The following is a 24,145-nucleotide window of genomic DNA, read 5'->3' as shown; positions in this document are numbered from 1 at the left end:
TTTTAATATTAATCCAGTAGTTTATATCATTAAGTTTAAGGAATGACTTCTGAAAATCACCACCCAAAAAATTCAGCCCCATAATTGTATGAATTGCAGAAACCCTTTCTTATACCAACTCTCTAGCTCAGGGCGCAGTTGGAGAGGGGAGATATATGACTAGATTTTTAATTTAATTAATTGTGCAGATATATCTCCTAATAAAGCAAATTTTAATTTCCATGACCTCGCTGTGGACGCAGGAGAGCTTTCAAATTGTTGTTGACCTGAGAATAGAATAGTCTCCTGTCTCTGCTCTCTTGTGGAGACGCAGCCCCCAGTGGGTTTCTACAATGAGTCCACTCTTACTGGCTTAAAAAGGCAGAGGATGGGAAGTAGACTTATGAGTGAATCAGTCTTCACTAAATAAATGGTGGCTCACACAAAGTTTAAAATGCATATCTATATCCTACCCCACTTACTAAAACTTTTCATTCACTCTCAGAAATTGAAATGCTGCATCTTTTGTATTCTTTACCATCCAGAAATATTATTTCTGTTGATCTGGCTAGCTTAAGCAGGAATGCCCTTTGCATGGACTATAAAACTTACTGTATAAAACGTATCAGAAATGGTTTGAGAAATCCACATATGAATTGCTGTGTGAATGCTTAGAGATGGTTTCTACATATGAATATTAAAGCCACAGTGCTTCTCATAGGCATGCCCTGTAGTAACTTTCCAATCAACATTTGCCCCCAGAGTAGCACAAACCTCTTTGCAGAAGGAAATACTCATCACATCTCAGATACCTACTCTACTGTATGGCAAACACTGATCAGTGCTGTCTTCTATCCACTTTGTCAATATATAAAACAAAGAGGTAAAAAGTGACATGGGACAATAGGTTCTTAGAATTATTTACAGCAGCTTAAGTATGTCTGTCATTTTAGGTGTTCAAGCATTTATTCAAACTTGGTATTTCACAGCTTTTAAACATAGGTGATATATATATATATGCATATATATATTTTAAAAAACACAAACTGAATGTACTCCTCCTGTTACTGAAATTGTGTCTGCAGCATTAATTCTAGCTTTTGTAGTGTTGTCTAGGAATAACTGGGAACTGAGGATAGCAAATATTTTTGTTTCCACGGCAAGTGTTCTATCAAAGCCATATCCTAAAAGTCTAACAATATGGTTGCCCTTAAAAATAATGACCATCAATTTGTATTAATTCCAGGTCTCAGTTTACCATATCGTCTCTTAAGGAAAAAGAACCACTCAGAAAATTAGTGAAAAAAACTGGCTAAATATCAAACAAAATCCAACAGCTAAAATCCAGGTTGCTGCAGGGACACCATAAAAAATCAGACCATCTGCAGCAGTCATGGTGGAAAATCATTTAGCAGTGAGTATATGCTTTTGGCTTCTCTTATTAGATAACTGATAACTGAGTTCTGAATGATTCACATCCAGTCATGTAAATGACGCATGGACCCAAAAGTGCAGGGATTGGAAGGGTCTTTTGTAAAAAGTGCCCTTGGAGAAAATTATGATAACTTGTGGATAGCTTTCACAATACTAAATGACATACACTGCCAAAGCTATTTTCTTGTTTATTTCTGATATCTTTTACTCTCTCCTATTTCCTCTGAACTACCCATAAATCCTCTCAATCACACAAAGACAGATGGTGCTAGGAGATTGGAGGAATGTGAGCTAAATGTGACAAAAAGACAGGTATATCATATACAGCCATAGTAGAGCAGTAGAGTAGTTTTGCCCAGTTCCTATTCTGACCTAACCTCTATTCTTCTCCATTATTTTATTAATTTATACCCTTTCTTCAAGTAAAGCTAATTTTTATGTTCCGAGCCTCAGACTTTCCTTGTGGTTTGATCTCTGCACTTTATCTCAGGCATTAGAAGGAAACTAGAATCACAGTTCTAATCTAAATTTAAGAGGATAAAGAGACAACTGTTAGCTGTTCCACACAGAGAATATCTATTGCAGATAAGCTAAATCTTCAAAGGAAAATCTTGTAAACCCTAACCCACTGGTGGGTAGAATACAGCTTCAGGCTCATGTTTAAGAAAGAAGCTGATGTTGATTAACAATGCAAGCCTGCTTTAGTCCAGATTACCCTTTCACGTGTTTTGGGTCTTCAGCTGAACTCCATCATGTGTTGTAGCACAAGTCCTATTTACAATGGAATTCCTATCATCTTGGAGAACCAGGTGTCATAACATGCCAGTTGTCAGATGTAGTCATAGTCCAGGGTTACCCTTATGCAGTCAGGACTCAGCTGTATGTGGATTAAATGCCTGGACCATAACATATTGCTGCAAAAGTTGATGGCAAGAGCTGAATACAGGAGTGTTTATATCTGGTTTACAGGTAAAGGCCAAATCTGATTTTAACTCCTATAGTATAATTGTATTGCCACTGAATTCCTCTAACAGGTCAGGGATTACAAGGGAGAAACAAAAGCCATTGAATTTTCCAGTTTTAGTGTAAAGGACAAGACGAGATTTAATTTAAAAATCTGCATTTAGATTAAAGAATGCAATCTTTTGGCTAAAGATGTAACAAAGATTTATACTAGTATCAGAGTAAGGAGAGAGTTAAGAATTAGTGTTAGGATAAAAGTCATAATCAGGAGTAGTGCTGGCATGAAGAGGGGTTTGTGAGACCTGTGAGCTGATCAGCATAGTGCCTTTGTTACAGTAATGCCACGGGTAAAGCACCCAGTTGCCTTTTACAAATACTTCAACATCAGTAATCTGGAGACGTAAGGAATAGTTCACCCCTGCACAGAGGGTCTTCATATGGCATTCTGGTCAACAAAGGTACATTGCGTATCTTCAAAACAATAAGCCATGTGCCAACTAGTAAGCCATGTGCCATCTTTCAACATAATTTCAATGGAAAGTCAATGTTTACATTTAACTGCACCATATAAACCCTCCCATTTCACTCACTAATATGCTGAGTTAATTAAAGCTCCATGCTAGCAACCATGCCTTCACTATCTAGAACAAGCATGAAAAACAAAGATCAAGCTAAAGCCCCAGAGTTTCGACACAAATGGAGCACATGAGCATGCCTTTTAGCTTATCATTTTCGGATACGTACCCAGTAGAGTACATCTGTCCAGCCCTCCATCGTGATGCACTGAAACACCGTCAGCATGGCAAAAGCAAAATTGTCAAAGTTCGTAATGCCGTGCTTGGGTCCCTCCCAGCCTGCTTTGCATTCGGTGCCATTCTGACACTGCCGCCCATGTGCAGACTGGGGGGCACAGGGAGACGGATCATCTTCTGCAGGTGTATCTTAAAGGAGAGGAGGGAGAAAAAGGAGATGAAGAGAATTGATTGCTATTTGACACACTGATAATCAAGTGAAGGATATCTGATTTTAACAAATGTATTTTGCAGTGAATTTGACAGCTTTCTCTTGAAATACACATGGAACTGTTAATTTTAATGGGCATAGGGATGTTTTGTTGTGCTTTTCTTTTTGTAAAGAAAAGAGAAAATGGCCATGTTGTCAAATTTTACAGTCAAAACTGAAATGTGTATTTTTTTAACATGTCCTCCTAGGAGGAAGAAATAATGCCCTTCAACATGAGAGGGAACATTAGGTCAAATCTATTACATTTCTTTAGGCTGCATGTTATGACCAGTGTTTTCATATTGCAGTCACCTGACCTCTGGGTTAATCTCAGAAAGGAACTGCAGCACTGACTGGCACTTTGTTGAAGAAGGCTGAACCCCTGCAGCAGACAGGCTTCAGTGCTCTGGAGATAGGATGATATGGTGCTGGGCACTGCTAAATTACAGCTTAGAGTCTCTGGAGCTCTGCTCTTTTGGAGTTCAGAAGCTATGTGGCATTTTATCAATAGCCCAGCGGCACTCAGAAACTTTATGACTCTAATGCTCGATTATCCACCCTTTATTCTGTATAGGTGTTACCAAAGATCTCAGAACCTGTCCAACAAGCCTGCCTAAATCCCTTGGTATATGAAAAATGCTACAAAAAAAAAAATATATTCTTATAAGCGTGAAATCTCCCGTAAGTTTTTTTGTTTTGTTTTGTTTTTTTCCAGATATACAGACTTCAGAGTCTCATGCCACATCTATAACAGAAGCAGATATCTATGTGTGGGGGAGCAGATAATTACATTTTTTTTCTTATTCTATATGGCTAAAAAGTAAGTTTCCAAAATTTCTGATCACCAAGGCATGTCAGCAATAGCTGTATTATAATTAGATGCTGTTGTGTAATATTGACAGTATGGAGAAAGATATATACACTTCAAAGATGTAAAACAAGACTGACAATTCATTACAGTTCTCACATTTGTAGAAAATGAAATTTGCCAACATTAGAAAAGCAGAAAATATAGAACTTCTGAAGCAATTTCCTGTTGTACAATATTCTCTTGATTATGAGCACAACCGGGTCCTAACATTGGTGCCCACCACCACACAGGGAATCATTGCTGCTCAAGTTGAATAAATCAAATGAAAAAAAGAGCAGATGGTTAGATGAGTGAGTGACAATACAAATTAATTATTTTGAAATTCGAATTATCATTTCTGTGAATAATTTCAAAGTTCTTTCCAGATAGATTGGTGAAAAAACTTTCTATTAATATACTTTTGTTTTCTTATTAGCAGTACCTCTAATGACAGTCACAGACTGTGATTTAAAAAGATGGGTACTGTTGCTCAAGTAGATATTCCTTCATAATGATTCTGGTTTAAAACAGAGATGTGTTTAGGTACAGGATTAATAATAAAATATAAGCATTGATCATTTCCATGATGCCATTTCATTTCCAGCTCAGTCTGCTAGTGGTGAAATCATCGTAACTTTATTGTTGCTTGAGACTGAGGATGGCTTTTAGTGGCAAAGGGCCACATTAAAGAATCCACTACTGTGTTCAGCAGGAACTGCTTTTCTTGTAGCCTTGACAGACCAGCCAAAATCTGAGTGCTCAAGATGAGCAAGCTGAACTCTCACCGTTACAGACAGTCTCTCTACATCAAAGGTGATTCACATCCAAGGAGCAGAGCAGAAAAACCACTACTGTGAAACCCTGAACAGGTACACAGCAGGGAGCAACAGCCACCCATCTTCTGTGCTAGCACAAATGCTCCATTGTGCCTGGAGTCTCCCTCAGAAAATCTTTGTATGTTACCAACCTTCCTTTTCACATATACACCTAAGCAAAGGGCATCTATGATCTTGCTGCTTCATCACTTTTTAAAAAATCTGGACCTGAGGGGTCTTCATCTGTCTTTGTCTGCCTTTCAGCAGAGCACCTCCAGTTTCTGCCATTGCTGCTGCAGTGCATCACTCTCCACACACTGGCATAAGTAAATGACAATGATGTCCCCAGCAAACACAGTGTCTGCATAATGTCTCAGTGTCTTCTGTTTCTACACTACAGATGTGAGCCAAGAAAGCTGTTTAAATGGTTTTTCTTTCACTGAGAGGGATGAAGTTTGGGAGAAGAAATGAGATTAAAGGCAACAAACCAAGTATTCAAGCAATGAAGGAGCTAGTCTTGTGAGAAAGGACATTTCCATTCATCCTGGAGATTTCATTTCACTGCAGCAGGTAGACCAGCAGCACCAAAGTACTTTTTCTCCCACTCCCTGCACTTAAGGATCCTAATAAGTGTTTGTTTCATACTTGGCTGTCATTTGCACTAGGACATACAGACTGTCAAATGGCTGCATAAACCTTCCCTCCTGTCAGAACATCAACACCTGAAACTCGCTTTGTACTGGTGAAAATCTTCACTTGAAAGATAAAAAGCAAAGGAACAGGGCTCCATATCACAGAGAATTCTCCTTACCTATCAGCCCCCCTTGCACGTGGTAGCAGGTCTTATGCATCTTTCCCATGAATAACTCCAGTCCAATGATGGCATAGATGATAATGACAAACAGCACCAGCAGGGCAATATGCAACAAAGGGACCATGGCCTTGATAATGGAGTTTAAAACCACCTGAAGACCTGCAGAGAGAACAGAAAGAAGCACTTATTAGCAAGTGAACAAAATTTAGAGGAAGTACCTAAAAGAGAATATAAGTTGCACAATAATGTCATTTTTAACTTGTTCCTCCTCACCTGAACTCATTTTCTTGATGATGCAAAGATGTACATTTACAGAGCATCTTCCCTCCAGAAGATTCCCAACACTTCACAAATTTATCCCTGAAGCCTGAATTGCAGACTAAAGTAAAACTTGTATTACTTTCCCTGCCACTGAAATTCCACCACTCTGGAAAAGGAATACCTTAGCTGTTTTGCCTGTTCTTGACCTAAGGTGTTTCCCAGATTGTATTCGGGAGGTTAAAGCATGGGGAAAAAAAAAGAACAACCAGAACTGAGGCAGGACAAGAACAGTGAGACATACAAGAGGGCAAATGGTGGGTTGCCACTGAGCCCCACCGGCGAGGATGGGAAGAGATGGGAAACTGAAGTCATGTCCCTGCTCTGATTCTGGGTTCTTCCAGAGGTGAAGCCAGTCTCAGGCAGAGTCTGAGCTGCTGAAAGACCACCAAATCCATACTGACTGAGAGTTTGTGGCCATCTTGGGATCTCTCTACACTTCAAATCCACCTCATCTTACTTCAGTCTGAACGAAGGGAGAGTCAGAACCAGCAGTGCTGCTTTTGCCCCAAGATTTAGGTATCACTGTAACAGAGGTGGTCCAGGTCCCCAGCAAGGGGTATGAACAAAATGTTATTATACAGATATCATTAACACATAAGTACTGTTCACAATCAAGCCATACATTTTCAGCATGGCCTCGTGACTTGCAAACAAGGTGACTCGTAGCCTGCTTTGCTAAAGTGCTAAGCAGCTGCACTCTCAGATGCAGTTGACACAAGCTGCAGAGTCATGTGCCTCTCTGCCTCCTTCTTCTCATTTGTACAACCAGAATAACAAAGCCAGCCTCAGAAGCTTTTAGTAGGGATTTGCATTTACAGTGTCTTAAAGTTATCATTGCTGGTGGCAGTGATGGCAACCACTGTCATTGGCAAGTTATTAATGTTGGAAATATCGAGACCTCTAGAACTCCATAGTCTACAAATAGCCGGATCGGAACAATTAGAAGATCATGATTTTGCAATGACTGAGAGCCAGAAGCCATTAATGTCTCCTGCAAATGCTGTCATCTCCTCAGAGAAGTTGATATTAGTTGTGATTTTTGAAAAATGTGATTCATGAGTTGGAAACGTCTGTTTTACTTCTGCCAAGAGAGTATGTGATAACAATTAACTTTTAAAATCTATCATCTAAGATCTTAGATTCTGTTTCTCTCTCTCTCTCTCTTTTTTTTTTTTTTTTTACAAATAATTTTAATACTTTCTAATAAGAACGACATGTCTCTTGACAAGCACTTTTACTCACAGGCAATCCGCTCGTCAGCTCACAGCTAAGGCTGAGTCTTTGTGTTTGGTCCCCAGCCATGATGGAACTCAACAGAAGCAATCAAGGGTGGTGTCAGCTCCCAGGCAAGCAAGATCATTCACTGCCTGCTAGTAATCCAAAGTGGGCTACTAGCTTCCTCCAGTCAGAACATTTTTTCAGGTGTCTGCAGTCAGTGCATCTACCTGTTAACAGGTCATGCTAACATCCAAAGGGGGCAATATTCTACATGAAATATTCTGGATTTCACAAAGAGATCCTTACATGAAGTATAATACTGACAGGATCAAAACTCATCCTATACAAGAGTAGGATGCTCTGCTTGCTCAGTTACCTCAGGGAACTTTGAATAGGTAATGTCACTGGGAAAAAATCTTGCTGTGATTACACGAAGCAGTCAACCTTTTCCCCTAGCTGCTCACCTCATTCAGCCTATTAATTCTAAATATATACAGAAAATGAACTGCAGTGTACATCAACATTTCTCCAATACTTTACATTAGTAGAGAATGTGATGTTCACCAGAAAGTTAAAGCAACGTCCCACCTTCCCCCAGACAATGAAAAACAATACAAGGAAGTTAAAATACTGCAGATGTCTATGAACCTACAAAAAACAACAACCAAACTCTGAAGATTAAAATATTTGTGTCTTCAAATAAATCTATGCAAAAGCACAGAAAAGCCTTCATTTTCAGTGATTTTAGGAACCTTGCTAATCTAAAACATAGCCAAGATTGCAAGGTCGAGAGTGCTAATACCAGGTCTTATGTAATTTACACTTAATTATTTTGCTTAATTGATTTAATATTCATCGTAGGATATACCCAGGGCTCTTGAGAGGGTAGCGAGGACACATACAGTGATGAACAAAAACCTCTCTTGTTTTAAATATAGCTTCATTATTGCTCATGCCATGAAAGTGCTTCATCGTACTACGGATGTCCAGAGAAGATAATATCTGTACAAACCAATGCCCTTTCTGTTAACAAAGCAGTGCCTGTGAAATCAAAGGCTTGCACCAAAAGCATGAGAAGACAAGGTGTTCATACAGCCAAGGGAACATGTACCACCAGAAGATTTACAGATGCTTCAGCTAGACTAATTAAAGAAAAGCTTCTCGAGGATAATAAATCAACCTTGTAGAAGAGATGAGCTACTGAACACTGTTAGCATGAATTGATGTGTGTGCTGTGCAGCACCCGATTCAGGTACTATGGCTTCAAATCCTGATAATTCCAGTAATTAGCAAGCATACATATATTACCATTAAAGCATTCAGAGAGTTTCTTAAACTTAAAACCACTAGCTGTGTAGCAGCTTTAGAAACCGTAGAATGCCCTCTCAGATGTACTAAATTCTACTTGTAGAAGGGCAACGGTTAGATGCGCATGACCTTGCTCGCTGCATTGTAGTCAATGTAGTTGCTGCAATGTAGTTGCTGCGAGTAAGTTGCTTCATAATTCTCAGTTCAGGCAGCCACTTGCAACATGAATAGCTGTTGCAGGGAATGGCATGAGGAACTGGGCCCGGACAACCAGAAAACTCTATGTAGTGGCAAGGGAGGAGAACAGGGAGAGCAGATGAATGAGGATGAAAGCACTGGGGAAAGAGCCATAGGCAAGCAGAACAGAAACACTTTATTTTTTTTTAATAAAAAACACATACTTCAAAACACAACAAAACTGTGTTCTGAAAACTGAGAGGTGCAGATCAGCGTCTGAACTAAGCTGCAAATATGTGGCTGATCAAACTCATTTCTGATCAGGGTAAATCAAGGTGAATCATCCTCTTACATGGAGTCACAAAGCCTTTTCTAAACAATGATGAGAACTTCTGCACACATCTATATGCTCTTTCCCTGTGCAGAGGAAGAAAAGACAGCTGAACTTACTAAGAAATGAATTCTCTGTCCCAACCCATGCATGCTCTTAGTCTTTGCACACTGCAACACATAGATTGCATCCAACATTGGTGCTCGCAGCAACACAGTCCCCATGGCCTGATGTTCTCTGTAACAAACAATGACACACCTTCTGCACTTCATCCCTTGTGGAGGTAAGGCTGGCAGTCTTAGGAATGAGCTGTGCAGCTTATAATCGTAATTAAATCAGAATGCCTGCTGACCTGCTCAGACCCAAAACCTGGCCTCTGGATTTCAAGTAGATGATGCCAATAGCCACCTTCCCACAGCAGAGTGAAGGGCTGTGTTTTCACACTGCTTCACAAAGGCTGGCAGCGCTATCGCTGGTCAGTCATAAACACAGAGCCCTGAACTTATGTCCTGGCAAGTAAATATAGAAAGAAATGTTTTTCAAATATTTGGCATTCTGAATGTACTTATTCATTCGTGGAAGCTCTCTCCATGTGCTAGACACTTTCCAGACATCTGAGAAGGCACAGGATCTGCCTTGGGAAGCTCACTCTGGGCTGGACAAAGAGATAACTGAGCAGGGGTTAGGGAAAGCACCACAAAAGGGATTGCTTGCCATTTTTCAGCCCATGCTTTTCTTCTGTTAATAATTGAAGATCTTAAACAGCTCTTAATATTTATTTTAAAAGCACTTCAGTTTACCTTTTAAAAAAAAAAACTTCTTGGCTGCATTCTGTTGGCTGACATTGACTCCATAAATGTTTCAGTAAGCCAAACATGTTAATGTCATTCCCTGGGCTCACAGAATTTAGCATTTATTTACTCTGATAAAATGTTTTAAATATTTATTACATAGGAATGGCATTGCTTTTTATGCCAGGTCAAGCCCTTTTCAGCCTCTCAAGGACTGTGTCAACCCAAAGGTTTAGAGCACAGCTGGGGAGTAGGGAGGATGGGGAAGAACAAAGGAAATGAACTTGTACCAAGCAACATAGATCTTTCTCAGAGCTATGGGAAATACACTGGTAGGGATGCTGCAGGGGGTTTAGAGCTATTATATGGTGCTGTATTTTTCTCTCAGGAAGACAATCATGTGAGAGGCTGGTTGGTGTCTTGTCAGTTCAGGCAGTTATTGAAGAATGCACTTATCTGTAAGCATGCAGCTGTTTGCACCTAAAGCAATGGGATTGCCTACATACCCCGTTGTGTACTTACAAGCTTTTTTGGATTTCGACCAATGCTCAGCAAGATGGCACAAAAAAGTGCACTGGACCCAGCTGCTAAAATGTACTTGGCATTGTTGCGCTCTGGAACATATCCAAGGAAACTAATGGTAGGTTGGTCTCAGAAAAAACATTTGGGCCTTTCCAAGCACAGCTCTGTCTTGCATTTTCACGTGCCTTTAATTTTGGATCAAACTTGGTTTGCTGGAGAGGGTGGTTTCTTCTTCTAGTCATATTAGCAGTCCAGATCTTCAGAGAAAGCATATTCTGAGTCTGCTCCTTCTTTGGTTTTGAGAGGTTATATTTTGTCAACACCATAATGTTGCCTGACCCAGGAGTACAAGCAGAGTCTCATACACACGACGTTCTGGGAACAAGCAGGAATAAAAGGGAAAGGAGAGGACTTTCAACTCTATCCATCCCTCCCCTCCCTCCTGAGACACACACTCAGATTTCTGTACTTAAGCCAGTGCCAAGGGTGTGGGAGGTAATTATTTCTCTGCTAATATAGTTCAGAAGAAAACTACTACTTTCTGAGAGCAAGGAGGAAGCAGAGGAGGATTTGTGACTCAGCACAGTGCCTGAGTCAGACCACTTCTGGGAACCACTCTCAAGAGGCAGGGTTGATGCACCGCTCCCCGTCGCCAGCCGGGCCTACCCGCTAGGCGCAGCTTTGCCTGACAGTGTGCCAGGAGACGGCCACCACGGTTATCTCCATTTCCACAGCACAAGCTTTAACAACCAGCAGTATTCCCTGAAGTGGATGTTTACCATTTAATAAACATAGGCATTGGCTAGGAAAATTGAAAAACATTCAATATTCATAAATATGAAAGGTTTTATACCAATTTTTAAGGCAGCCTGGAAAACGACAGACATTTTGTCACAAAATGGTCCACAGTCATGGCAAGATATCTGAGATAATTGCATCTGAAATGATTCATGAGGGAAAACATTGAGAACTTCCTCACCACTGTTACAAAGGGAACTCAGATGGCACAGTTCAGTTAAGGACAACTGTACAGTAACAATTCAAGGAGGTATCCTTTCCTGTCTTGCTGGAGTCTCAAAATATTAGTGGCAAATTGCTGGATAAGGCAAACTCTGTGGGTGTAGTGTAGTGTTCTTGGGGCTGCAGACATTGTTTCTATTTCAAGAATAATAAAGAAGGGCTTGGAATAGGAAGGAAAGACACGACACTAGCTAAAGTGCTGGTAGCAAAGAAAACCTAGGAAAGACACTTTTCAAGCTGGAACAGTGACTGTTTTGGAGTAGGTTATGCTATTTAAACATATATGCTATTTAAACATATACTAACATATAATTCACAACCATGTGCTGGAATTAATAGAAAAAGAAAGTTTTGGCATCTGCTCCTAGTGTTCTCTTTGCTCTGTTTTCAAACTGTTTTCATTGACTTTACAAACTGAAATCCACACACACACAAAAGGGAATTCATACAAATGGGCATGTGTTTGTGAACACAATTGTTACATATTTGTGAAGTCTTGCAATACTACCCTCGCCTCGTCCTTTGAGGCAAGAAAGGAATAGCAGAACAAAAACAAAAGCCACAACAAAACCCATCTCTTCCTTCTGGACCCTTTTCTCTTGGGAAGCAATTCATCTCCAGTATCCCCAGCTTGTCAGAGTGACCTAACCTAGACAAACAATACAGCTTGTCTTCAGCCCCAGCTTTTGGCGGCCTGAGGAAGATGACTGGATAAATGTATACTCTGCCTTAGGCTCTTTGCCTCTCTGCTGGAAGAAGCCTCAACTTCCACTCATGGAAGCATCCCCGTTCCCTCCTGGCACGGGCTTTAACACTTTTAATAGCTTGTTGTTCAAAGCATCTAAGTATTCACTTTCTTATAAAGTTGCTTACTGAAAAAAAGACCTCGCTCATCTTTCCAGCCCCAATAATAGTAGTCGGCTTCTACAAGCTAAACTTAATTCTCTAGACATTTGATCCTAGCTCAGTTTAGCTGAGGGTGTGAACATGTAAGATCTACAGATGTTCAAGATAAAACAAACGAACAAAAAAAACCCCAACAACAACAACAAAAATAAAAATGTTGTAGTGTCCCTCCCATGCAGTTACCAGTGTACACAGAAGAAGTATGGGGAGAAAAGCAGCAACTAACTGCTTACTGAAAATTGCACATCACAAAAGAAAGCGCATGTTGGTCAAAAACACAAATGAAGTGCTGTGAGTTAATTTTGAGGCTACCTTGAACTCCCCAAAACAGGCTGAAAGCAAGGCAGGTGAAAGGCAGTCCCCAGGCCAGCAAGAATCAGCTATCACCTTTTACCAAGAATTATCTTTGACTTTCTGCTGACTGGATGATAATGGACTCTCCAAGAAAACTGTTTGTGTGCTCATTGTAAAGGTTTTATCTATACTTAAATCCCCACAAGGGATCACAAATAGGGAGAACTTTTATTCATCCTGCTCTCTGCACATCTATGCAAAATCAAAGACAGTCTGGACAGAAGATTGTACTAGTTCTGAGTGAAATGATCCATCACAGTTACACTTTTTAAATTTCTTCCCACTCAAGCACAGCTGTGATGAAGATCAGCCTTTCAAACTCCAGCAGAGGAGCAAATTCTGGTCCATTTCTGTGCTACTGGATTCAGTGGGAAAACTTGTATATGAATGCATCAAAAAGCTGTGCTGCCTAAGTCTGTTCTAGTGTACATAAACAAACAACAACAACAAAACAAAACAAAACCAAAACCAAAAGAAAACAAAAAAACAAATAACCACACCACCAATAGTTAAGACATCTCTGATCTGAGATAACGATGAAAAAACTTTGCTTCAGCATGACGATTGCTGTTTGAGCACAGCTCTGGATAGCAGCTACACACATTACTGTGCCCTAAAGGATGTAATTTTTGAACCAAGGAACTACGGCCACCTGTAACTGCTAAAGCATTGTGGTAACAGAAATGGGCTCAAGGCACTTTGGTCTGAACTGTAAATACATCAACATTTAAGTGGAGAACTAATGAATTTATGTTACAATTACCTTTCCAAAGTTGCCAAATTCTCATGGCCATGAAGGGTGTTATTTTTACCTGCTTATCCTAATGGCTCCCCAGGTAAGTGGACATTATCCCTTTTGTCCACCACTAAATAATCCTTTCTGTCTTCTAAATAATAAGGATTCTTTTAGCTGTCTGAGCTTCTCCTCACTTACCATTTGTGAACCGGTTTATAAAAGGTAAAAGCTAGGGAGGTAACAAATGTTAACAGCAATCCTGCAAGTGCAAGTGTATCCAGGGATGATAACATTACTTTTTTTTTTTTTTTTCTTGGAGAAAAATATATTGATGACAAAAATAGATCTTCCTGGGGCCCTGTGAGAGCTAAATGTTCCAAGCCTATCATAACTGGCATACCATGAGCTACACTAAGTTTTACCTTCTCGTGAAAGAAAAAGTCCATCAAAATGCTGAATAAACCCTAAAGCTTTGTCTTTAGATGGCTGTCTATGTAGAAGTGCAGCATCATCTATGCCAAAATCAGGATGTATAGCTCAGGAGAAGAAAACTCACTCCATCTCTTAACTTGAGATAATGTTTAATGAGCATCACTGGGACTAAGCTCTAGATAGACATAGCATGACATTTTCAAAAACACCATGATATGGGGTATTCAGGAGTATTTGAAGAACATAAAAAACAGAAAGTTACTTGATCAGGTAATGAAAAAATTATTCAAACCACACAAAGTGGGATTACTGCTGTGTTACTGTCTTCATGCACTTAAAGGACTTGTTTCCACTTTTTTAATCACTGAAAATGCTGTCAATGAAAGTGCATGGTATGATGATAACATCCTTGGAAATATATGGCCAGACAAATCTAAACAAATTTGCCTCTTAATTTTCAGAGGAGAGTTTGGATTTAGGGACTTATTTGTTGAGTTGTTAATTAGCCCCATCTCAGAATACCTAGAAATCTAGCTTTTTTTTTTTCCTTTTCTACACTAGAAAGACTGCTGCTTTTGATTTTTATAAATCTGATTAGACTTAAAATTCTGTTTGAAGGCATCAGATAATAAAAATGCCCTTGGGGAAAAAATGTCTTCTGATATAATAAGCAAAACTTCCTTCAGCTCTCTAGGTAGCTCCAGTATGTTTGGACACAAAAATTAACGGTTGTAGTTTTTGCAAAGACATATTTGTCAGAAAAAAGAGTGGTTCTTTATTGATATTTACTTCCTTTGTAACTTTCTTTGTGGCTTGCACAATTCAAAATATTCCTGTGCAAGCTGTGTATGTATTCTTGGAATGCATTGGTACTAAACATTTATTTATTTTGAATTTCCTTTTACATATAATAAGCTGTCAAGAGGGATTCATAAGGCTCTCCTGCTGCAAGAGTAGTGAAAACTAAAAGGCTAAATTAAATTCTTTATAGGTACAGACATCTGCAAACATAAATCTGGATGGCATTTGGCCTCCTCTGAAGTAAAGATTTTAAGTGCAATTAAGATCTCAACACTAGACTGTTAAAGCAAAAGATGGGCTAAAATCTAAAGATTTATTTTCACCTTCACTGTGAAGACAATGGTGAGACTCAACCATAAGCTGTTTCATTGGGTGCTGTTTGTACTAAACAGCTGAACTGCTAGGTAAAAAACAGGCCTTCATAAATCTTGTTTGTGTGGATACATGGACACGTTGGTTTGAATTCTGCCCGAGATATCAAAGTTGATTAAAAGGAAATTTACCTTTTGGCAACTTCCAATACACATTAAAGACCAGTGTACAGTAACAACCTATGAGAAAATATCAGCTGCAGAAATATGCTGAACAGCAAGGAATGGCAATTATTAGAGAAAAATCATGAAACCCAACACCCAAAGCAAAACAAGATAGAAATATCAACCACGCTCCAATTTAATGTGTTAACAGCAATAGAAAACAGAACAACAGATGATAATTTTAAGATATATAGCTTGCTATGTCCCAGCTCCAAGTGTACTACTGCCTTCAAGAAGGGGCACCCTCTGCAAATATCTGACTGAAAGAGAAGAAGGTTGAAGAAAATGTACAGAGGAGGTTTTGTAATTTGATTATGAAGTCGAATTTCTAAAGAGATTTCCATTCCTAAGGCTTACTAAATTTTGTTTTCTTTATGAAAAAGTGACGTGAATATAACTTTGATAATTTCTTCTATTTCTTTTATTCCATGAGCTACTTCCTGTCAAAAATGCTTCTGTTGGAAAAATGTTGAACAGCTTCAGCATTACTACAGTTGAAAAAAGAGATTCTTTGCAGAGGGCTAGCAGATGTTTTCTGAATTGTGATTGATGTGGCAGGACAAACCAGGAGAACATAATCTAAAACTGAAAAAATAAGAGGCATAGCTACTCAGACAACTCAGAAAAAATAATTGCAACAAAGGGTAAAACACATATGGGATAGGTTATTGTTACATGTGTTAAACAGGAATTGGATTTGCTTCTGGGAAAAAGGGAGATTAAGACAGACATCTGATCTCCTTTCCTTCTACCCAGTAGAAACCAAACTTTGATAGAATGTTAAGAAACTAGGCAGGCTAGGTGGGCTGTTGTTCATCTTTGGCCAACAGTTACTTCCCTATTGCTTCCTTCAGAACAAGAAATTACCTGTTCTATCAGTGAACATGTTAAACATGGAAAAGTTCATTAGTTGTTCATAACAGCTAATACTCCTGTGTACTCAACAAGCACACTAATATCAAGCAGATATAACTCAGAAGACAGTAGCTGATTTTGGAGAAGAGGGAAGGTCTCTGGCAGCCATTCAAATACTTAAAATATTTCCTCAAATTTGTCTCCTCTCAGTTCGGTGTACTTTCACATTTTTCCTCTGATAGCACTTATACAAGAGGTAATATCGATATAAATCTAGATCAACACTGAAAAAAACCAACAAACAAATACCTTGGCTAAACGGAGACTTAAAATGCATTCACTGGTTGAGGCAATTATTTGGTCTGCTGCTCTGTACTTTGTTGATAATGCTTTGTGAAAACCACAACAATGACCACAGGCATCTAACAATGCTGGGATAAACAGAATTAATCCAAATGATGCCAGAGTCACTGGAACATCCATGTACCTCCTCGTGTCCTGAGCTAACAACCCTTCTACACATTCTTGTGCCTTAATTCCGAGACAAATGCTACTCTGGGTGGGTTAGTCATTTTTTCCCGAGAGGATGGGAAGGCTTTGGGTCTATTAAAAAGTCCCAAAACTTCATTTACAAGTTAGCAGATGTACACTGATTTTAGAGAAAATGAACAAAGGATTTCAAACCATTCCTTACAAGTTCTTAAATGAATAAGCAATGTAAAATTTAGCCAATTAGAATCAAAATATAAAACAACACTTGATGTAAGCTTGGGACGACATCAGATGTGGTGGAAATGTCAAGGGGGAGAGAATGTAAAAAGAAAACAGGCTAGATAATATCCTTACTATTTTGATCTGGAACAGCAATATCTTCCCTCACCCATCAAGGAGGCAGCAACAGCCAGCAAATACAAGTGAGCAACTGGGAACCCAACGCACTCCTGCTGATACCGTTAGCTACAACCTGTACATATACTTCTGCTTCTTTATGATCCAGACAACAGCATATCTTAAAAACAATACAAATTGTTCTTGGGAGGTGATAGATGACATTCCTAGATTTTCAGATGCTTCAGAACAAGCATACTGATGGCATGGACTCTTACACAGACATGCCCTACTCCCATTATTCTGAATGAGACCTTTGGGCACTACCTGAAGAAGGAAAAAGCGGTGCTGGAAAGAGTCTGATCCATCCAGAGCACTTCTGACAAACTTCCTGCTAAGCCAAGCTAGGATTCTTTGACTATCTCCTTATCTTTGGTGTCAGTGTGGGGTTTATTTTCTTTGGTTGGAAGGGACTACCTACACTCTGATGTAGTGGTCCCACATTGATGGTATTGGGATTTTTTGTTTTGAAGACTGCTGAATAATCATGCCAGTACACATGGTAATGGGTAGGATAAAGGCTAACAGTTATTGGGTACACTCATAGTTAGTGCTATTTTTAAAAGATCTGCATAGCAAAGATCAAATAATAAATATTTCCTTGTTTTCATTGGCATTCCTTAAATATGAGAGAAATCTGTATCACAAGACGTCTGTACTTCTGTGAGTAACCTTTTCTAAGACAACCCCCTTTTTTTCCTACACTGAGTTAACCTCTTCTGTCAAAAATAACAAAATTACATCAGTCTGCGGGTTGTAACACTCAAAGAAACATGCTTTAGGTCCTGATTATGTAAGCCCTACTCACAGGAATGATCTTTACCTATAAAAGATGCTGTGCTGGAATTAGATTACTCCCTTGAGTAATGGTGACCTAAGTAAATAAAGGACTTGCAAGCCTGCCTAGAGTTTTAAGTTAAATGTGAAGAAATAAGCTTAATGAGGACATTTGGTTCAGACTGTTCTCTCCTTTTTTCTCCACACCCTTCCCATTTATAATGAAAGCACAACAAATTGGCCACTTGAGATTAAAAACAGCTAGGCAATAACATGGGAAAGGTGGTGCAACTCGTCCTCACATGGTGCTGTATGTGCTGGAGAGATGGTACAGATGGTTGAGAAGCCTTGTTCAAGAGTGGAGGAGCATGTAAGAAATCTGCACGACAGCACGTTTCCTAAAGCTTTTAGAGCCCAAGAGAAAAGAAAGGAACTGGACTTGGCAATAGCTGACATAATTAAATGCAACAACAACAAAGTTTAAGACAGAATTAAGATTTGGAAACCAAATTTTGCCTGAAGGTATTTGCAGCAGTTTCCTTTATCATGACCTTGGCTTTGGTGGAAATAAACTGTTAAGGATACGGTCTCCTCCAGCTTCCTCTACTCCTTTGTATCTATGCACAAACCTTTCACGTGTTGGAAGCTTTGATCAGGCCACTTCTCATATCTTGTATCCCCTCTACTGAAGGCAACACAGAATTCTCCATTCATGTGGTATTTATACCATAAACTCATATGCACCAGGAGGATGAACTTAAGCCCCTAGCTCCACCAGTGACACTGTATAAATGCAGAACAGATGACTGTCAACTTCAGTTTGCCAGAAGAATATATATTTTGAAAAAAAAGTTATCTTCCTAACTGCTAGTTAGTATTTGCATAAAACTTGAGACTTACTATGTACAATTCAACATACAGAAATCGGCAATGGCTCACATTTCTTTGCCATATTGCAAAAATGTCTGCCATCTCAAAAGAGATGTCATTTTGGATTTCTTGAATTCTGTGTTTATTACCTCAATTACATTATTTCTTCAACTATATAAAGTGGTGTTAATTTTCTTGAGCTGTCTGGAAAACAATGAGAAAGTACAGTTGAAAATTTGGATTATGCATTCAAAAAAACAAACAAATAAAAAAACAAATGCAAGCCGAATAACTGCACTGGGTGTGTTTATTTCAATGACTGCAAAATAGCCATTGCAATAGATTCAGCTGTGATGTCTCAGTGGTGGGGTAGGGAATCAAAGGCTCAAGCAGAAGAGCAATCACAGGTGAGAAAGGCATGTGCAGGGCATGGAATAAGACAAATGTCACAAGCTGAATGCTGAGATACAGAAAGAACTAAGAACGTGTAGAGTTGCTGTATGCCCCATCCTCACCTTCCTGAAAAGAGGGTTGGCATGTCCAAATTGACACAGTGCTACAAATAGGAGGAACGAATTTCCTCTTGGAAAGGAGGAATTTGATGGTTATTAAAAATCACCATTCCATTCCCCCTGTTTTATACAGGACAGGCAGAACATGGGGGTTCAGTAGCAGCGTGCCTGCAGCAGGAACTGTGCTCTCTGCATGATGCTTGATCCTTATTTACTTGCATTGCCTTCTCCATGCATCAGCTGGCATGGCTTTGAGGCTGCTTCTATTGCTCTTGAGCCCAATTTGGTCTGTAAACAGATTAATTTTTACAAAGATTGCAGCAGAGAGGAAATATGATGCCTGTTCTCCCTCTCGTTAGGTATACTACCTCCAAACCAGGTGTAGCTGAAGACTAAGCCTTCAAGAACCAGTTTCTAGCTCATGGCACTAAGAGGTCTTTCCATTTACAACAAGCAACAAAACCCCTTTTTTATAAACTGTTCCAGAGCAAATTCAGCTTCCTGGGTGAAGATCAAACATGAGACAGAGGATTTGCTTAGACTTACATGAGGAGGACTACCATGGTGGTTTGACCTGTCCTTATTGTCTTAAGCCCTGTAAGTTACATTTTGCCACAAGTCCTCTCATATTTTTCTATCAGACAGTGGGATCTCTGAATTAAGAGACCACACAAATGGATTTCAATTATGATTTGAAATTATTAGATCATATGCCTTAAAAAAGCAGAAAAAAGAAATATTTCCAGTTTTGGAGTTAAGAATAATATTAATTGGAAAATGTGGACTATAGCCTAAATACCTTATAAGCATACGCAAGCTTTTTTTCTCTTAATTCTTCCCCCAAAACTGACTGCAATTTAGTATCCACAATGTACTTAGTGCAGCGTCCCACACAGACAAAAACCTTGACGGAAAAAAATTCAGTGCTGTCACTCTAGGGTTTCCTTGCTTCACCTACCTGCTGCAATATGGCAAATTAACAACAAGCACAGCTGGATGACTTTGCCAATCCAAAGTTAGTTATTTAAATGCATGTAAATAGTAGCCATCTCTAGGCACTCATGAATGAAAATTCTGGTCTTATTTCATTTTAACTAAAAAATATACTCAAGCCCGTTACACGCTGTTGTCTCCTAGACAGAAAGATGTTGCACTGTCATGAGAAGGGTGAGGAAGATCTGCCTTAGGTTCTTCTACTCATATTCTCTGTTTCCCAGTTTGCAATCACTGCAGCTACGCTGTAAGTACTGCAGGTCATGTCAGTAGTGGTGATAAAGACCTACCTATGCTGCCTTTGAGTAACTCACAGGCTTAGCTTTCTACAAGAAAATTAAATGCAATAAATGGTTGAACAGTTGGAAGTTTTTGTTCTAGTGGAACAAACAAGTTTCCTCTCTAGCCCTGGAAAAGATATCATGTTTTTCTGCCACATAAATTGGGGTGGGGTCAGCAGAGGATCTCATTGAAAATACAAGTATGGAGCACAACACTTACTGATCAAATTCAACTTATGTAGAAGAGCATATAAATTAAGTTTGGCAGATATCAGATAGGCAATAACTAGTGGCAACAATGCAGTTACATGAAGACGAAGTACAAGATAAAGAGGATGAACAGAATGTATGAGGTGATATAATTGAGCAGCATGAATAAAGGGGATAGAAATGGAATTTAATAAGTTAAATGGGCATGAGTTAGCATGTGTGGGAGTAACTGATTGCCCTTTCCAATAGTCAGGAGTGATTTTCTTTTTTAATTGGATCATGCTTCTTCACTGCCAAATTGGATGTTTCTTTTTGCCCTCCTCTAGAACAAAATGTTTAAAATAAGTTTTAAAATACTTAATAATGTAAAATGGATATAGAAGAGTAATCGACAGAAAACTCCTGCCACAAAGGGCTGACTTGATTCTGTCCCTCAAAAGCCTTGCAATATTTTACCTGTGCCAAAGGAGATAACGGGTAGCAGTTTCTAAGACACTTAAGTGATTAAGTTTTGGTATACATGCTGATTTTGCACTTGTCTACTTATGTCCATCAAGGGAACTGTTTTCCTTCTCTTTCCTTTCTCAAACCAATATATTGATCTTACTGCCACATTAAGATAGATGCTCCAATGCACATGTGAAGTGTGTTTTTGTTTTTTTGTTTGTTTTGTTTCGTTTTTAAACAAGAAGGCTGTGTTGGTACAACAGGAGGTATGCTGAAATAAAGTACATACTACAGAAATGTATGTTAGTATGACTGTAACAGAATAGTTGAACAGCGCAGTCTGGCCTGTGTATCGAAGATCTAAAGTGCTTATGTCTAATTTTTGGACATAACTTACCACTTTGAAATCTAAATCATCCATGCGCTTTTGAAAATATGCACCATTCATTTAAATGTTAATTCCAGGCTAAACAGACTGGATGTGGATTATATTTCTAGAAGCATTATGACTTTAAAAAGGGTTAAAAAAAAAAAAAGGTTGCTCAATGATCCCTTTTTATTTTTATTTTGTTCACAAAGCAACTGCCAGCACTGGGATGAGAACTGTGGGAAGTACCTAACCTACTGCCCTGCCTTACACCTCACACAGTCACAACAAAACCTGTACTTCTCACTCCGAAATATGTTTTCAAGGAAGGAACTCAAAATCCTTATTTAAAAAATCAAAACAACAACAACAAAAAATCAATCCCTGCTGCACTTCTTGGAAATGTATAGATACTTAACAGCAATTTCAAAAGTTGTAATGTGAGCCCAAAGGCACTAAATTCAGTGCCCCTGCAGGCTTCTCCCATGATGCTACAAATGTTTTTGTGACCTGGGTACAAAATGTCTATCTCATGTTTTAAACAACTGTCCACCTCTTTCCTTATGACAAGTGGTCTTGTGAATGTCCATATAACCAAGAAGAATAAAAATGTCATCTGTTCTCTTGAAGATTATGGAATATTTATGTCCCCACAACAGTCATCCTGACACAGTCTTCAGGCTTTGTTGAATTCATGACCTCAAACCCTTTTGATTTTAGGAGGCACTAAATTAATTTGGCACCTGGAATAATTTGAGCTTAAGGACTGTTAGTGGCACTGTTACCTGTCTGCCTGTGGGTGAAGTGACTTGTCTGCTTGCAAATGAACCACTTCCTGCGTGTGACAGTCCCTGAATTTTCTGCTACGCAGCTAAGAGTTTTTCCAGCAGGAAGCAGCTGAGTCCCAGTCCATAAAAGGGACTTAGAGAAAAGGGATTCTTAGCTCTGATGCTAATGTCCTTTACCCACCTATCTGAAGCTCTCAGATACCTATGTCAACCCAGGTGTCTAGCACTGGTAGCCACTATGAGGCATATAGAGTTAGAAGACACTTAAAGTGTTAAACTTTGAACTTTTGTTTCAGTTTCTCCATCTGCAAAGCATGGAAATTAGTAATTTACTTCAGAGGCCAATTCATATGTTGTTTCTCCCACTTCTGGCAACACTTATGTGGAAACTCTCTTTATTCTCAAACAGGTCACTGAATGCTTCAATCTGAATACAAAAGGTGTCCCTCCTAAACTAGATTATTTCTTATGGACTGAGCCAGAGGAAAAACAAACAAACAAACAACAACAACAAACAAAAAAACCACAGAAAATCTTCTTGACTTAGAAAAAAATTACTCCATCCTCTCTGCTGCCATGCCACAACCCAATCTCTCCACTCTACCTCAGACAACCCATTTCCTAACCCCAATACAGATGAGCTTAAGATTTGCATGCAAAAATTCACCATGTGCTTCATAATTTTATTTTAAAAGAACCATTGTGCTTCAGAATTTCCCCCTCCCCCCCAAACAGTTGTAAGTCGACTTGAACCTCAATCCAAACAGCAGATGTTGGGCTTTCCATGCAGAATAAGGCTGCCAATGACCCAGAGGATCCCCTCCTATTAATCATGCTGTTGCCACACACATACAGAGTCTAAGTGATAAGAAACTGCAGTGCATGCTACATTCATGTAATTTTAGAACAAATCTGTGCAGGTAGTCTCCTCACAGTGAAAAAGTCTGCTACATTTTGTGAGGCAAATGAAGGAAAAGACAATTTTTAATGGATGGCAAAACACAGCAAGTACAATGCTTATAACCCTTTCACTGATGCTGACAATATCTCAGGGACAGCACTTGAATGGGACCTAGAGATCTAGCTTCCAAAACCTCTGTGTTAACTTGTTATGTAATAATGTAACCCTGCAATGTACTATTTATGGTTGGCTCAGCCAGTCTTATCTAAAGACCTCATAAGAAAAGTTATGCTCTAATACATATGGATTTGATAGCATCTATCTAGGCTGATCAACAGGCATTTTTACAATTCAAAAACTCACAGTGAGGCTGTGTTAGCTAGAGACCTCAGCAGGCTTTCTAAAAGCCACATCAGCCCCATAGAAGCCTGGTTCAATAAACATGTCCCTGATCAGAAACATAAAGACTATAATAGAAGATGTCTGTCAGGAACTGTTGATGGTTTCCCTGTTTCACGCTGGACTGGCATCTTGTTCTCTAGAGCAAGTATTTGTTAGCATGCACCAGGCTCCCTGGCTCTGTTTTGGTGCAAACTAAATACTTCTCTTGATGAGAAAAGCCACAAATGGACCATTAGATAGTTTATGCTAGGACTGAGGTCATATAAGCAATACGGATATGAATTATGTGAGATTTGGCTCCCTCCCCAAGACTTCAAGAGAAGTAACAAAAGCCTTTGTCTTGAAGAAAGAATGTTGTCCCCAGGAGAACAAGAAGTTTAAGGGCAGTTAAGCTCAGCCCATGCCAGAACAACTCTCGGAGCGCATCCCACCATCAGCAGCATCTCACCAAGAGTGCCCCAGTTCACAGACTTTTAAATCCGAGCATCTTCCCCTTACCATTAGGTGGGCACACAACTTGTAAATACCAAAAGGCCTAGATTGG

The 24,145-nt window shown here is 39.2% G+C and overlaps 1 protein-coding gene across 4 annotated transcripts in view; it reads right to left on the bottom strand.

Annotated features, from left to right (window-relative positions):
- Positions 1-24,145, bottom strand: part of CACNA1C (calcium voltage-gated channel subunit alpha1 C) — a 478,980-nt gene that overhangs the window by 163,433 nt on the left and 291,402 nt on the right. For all 4 annotated transcript variants that reach the window (XM_035550684.1, XM_035550685.1, XM_035550683.1 and 1 more), the window contains exons 6-7: positions 5,855-6,016; positions 3,121-3,317 (exon numbers count right to left, since the gene is read on the bottom strand). In XM_035550684.1, the coding sequence (XP_035406577.1) occupies positions 3,121-3,317; positions 5,855-6,016 (359 nt within the window). The remainder of the gene's footprint in view (positions 1-3,120; positions 3,318-5,854; positions 6,017-24,145) is intronic.

This window comes from Cygnus atratus, chromosome 1, assembly GCF_013377495.2.
Source record: "Cygnus atratus isolate AKBS03 ecotype Queensland, Australia chromosome 1, CAtr_DNAZoo_HiC_assembly, whole genome shotgun sequence".
Taxonomy (NCBI): Eukaryota; Metazoa; Chordata; class Aves; order Anseriformes; family Anatidae; genus Cygnus; species Cygnus atratus.
This window is presented reverse-complemented; position numbering and strand designations above follow the sequence as displayed.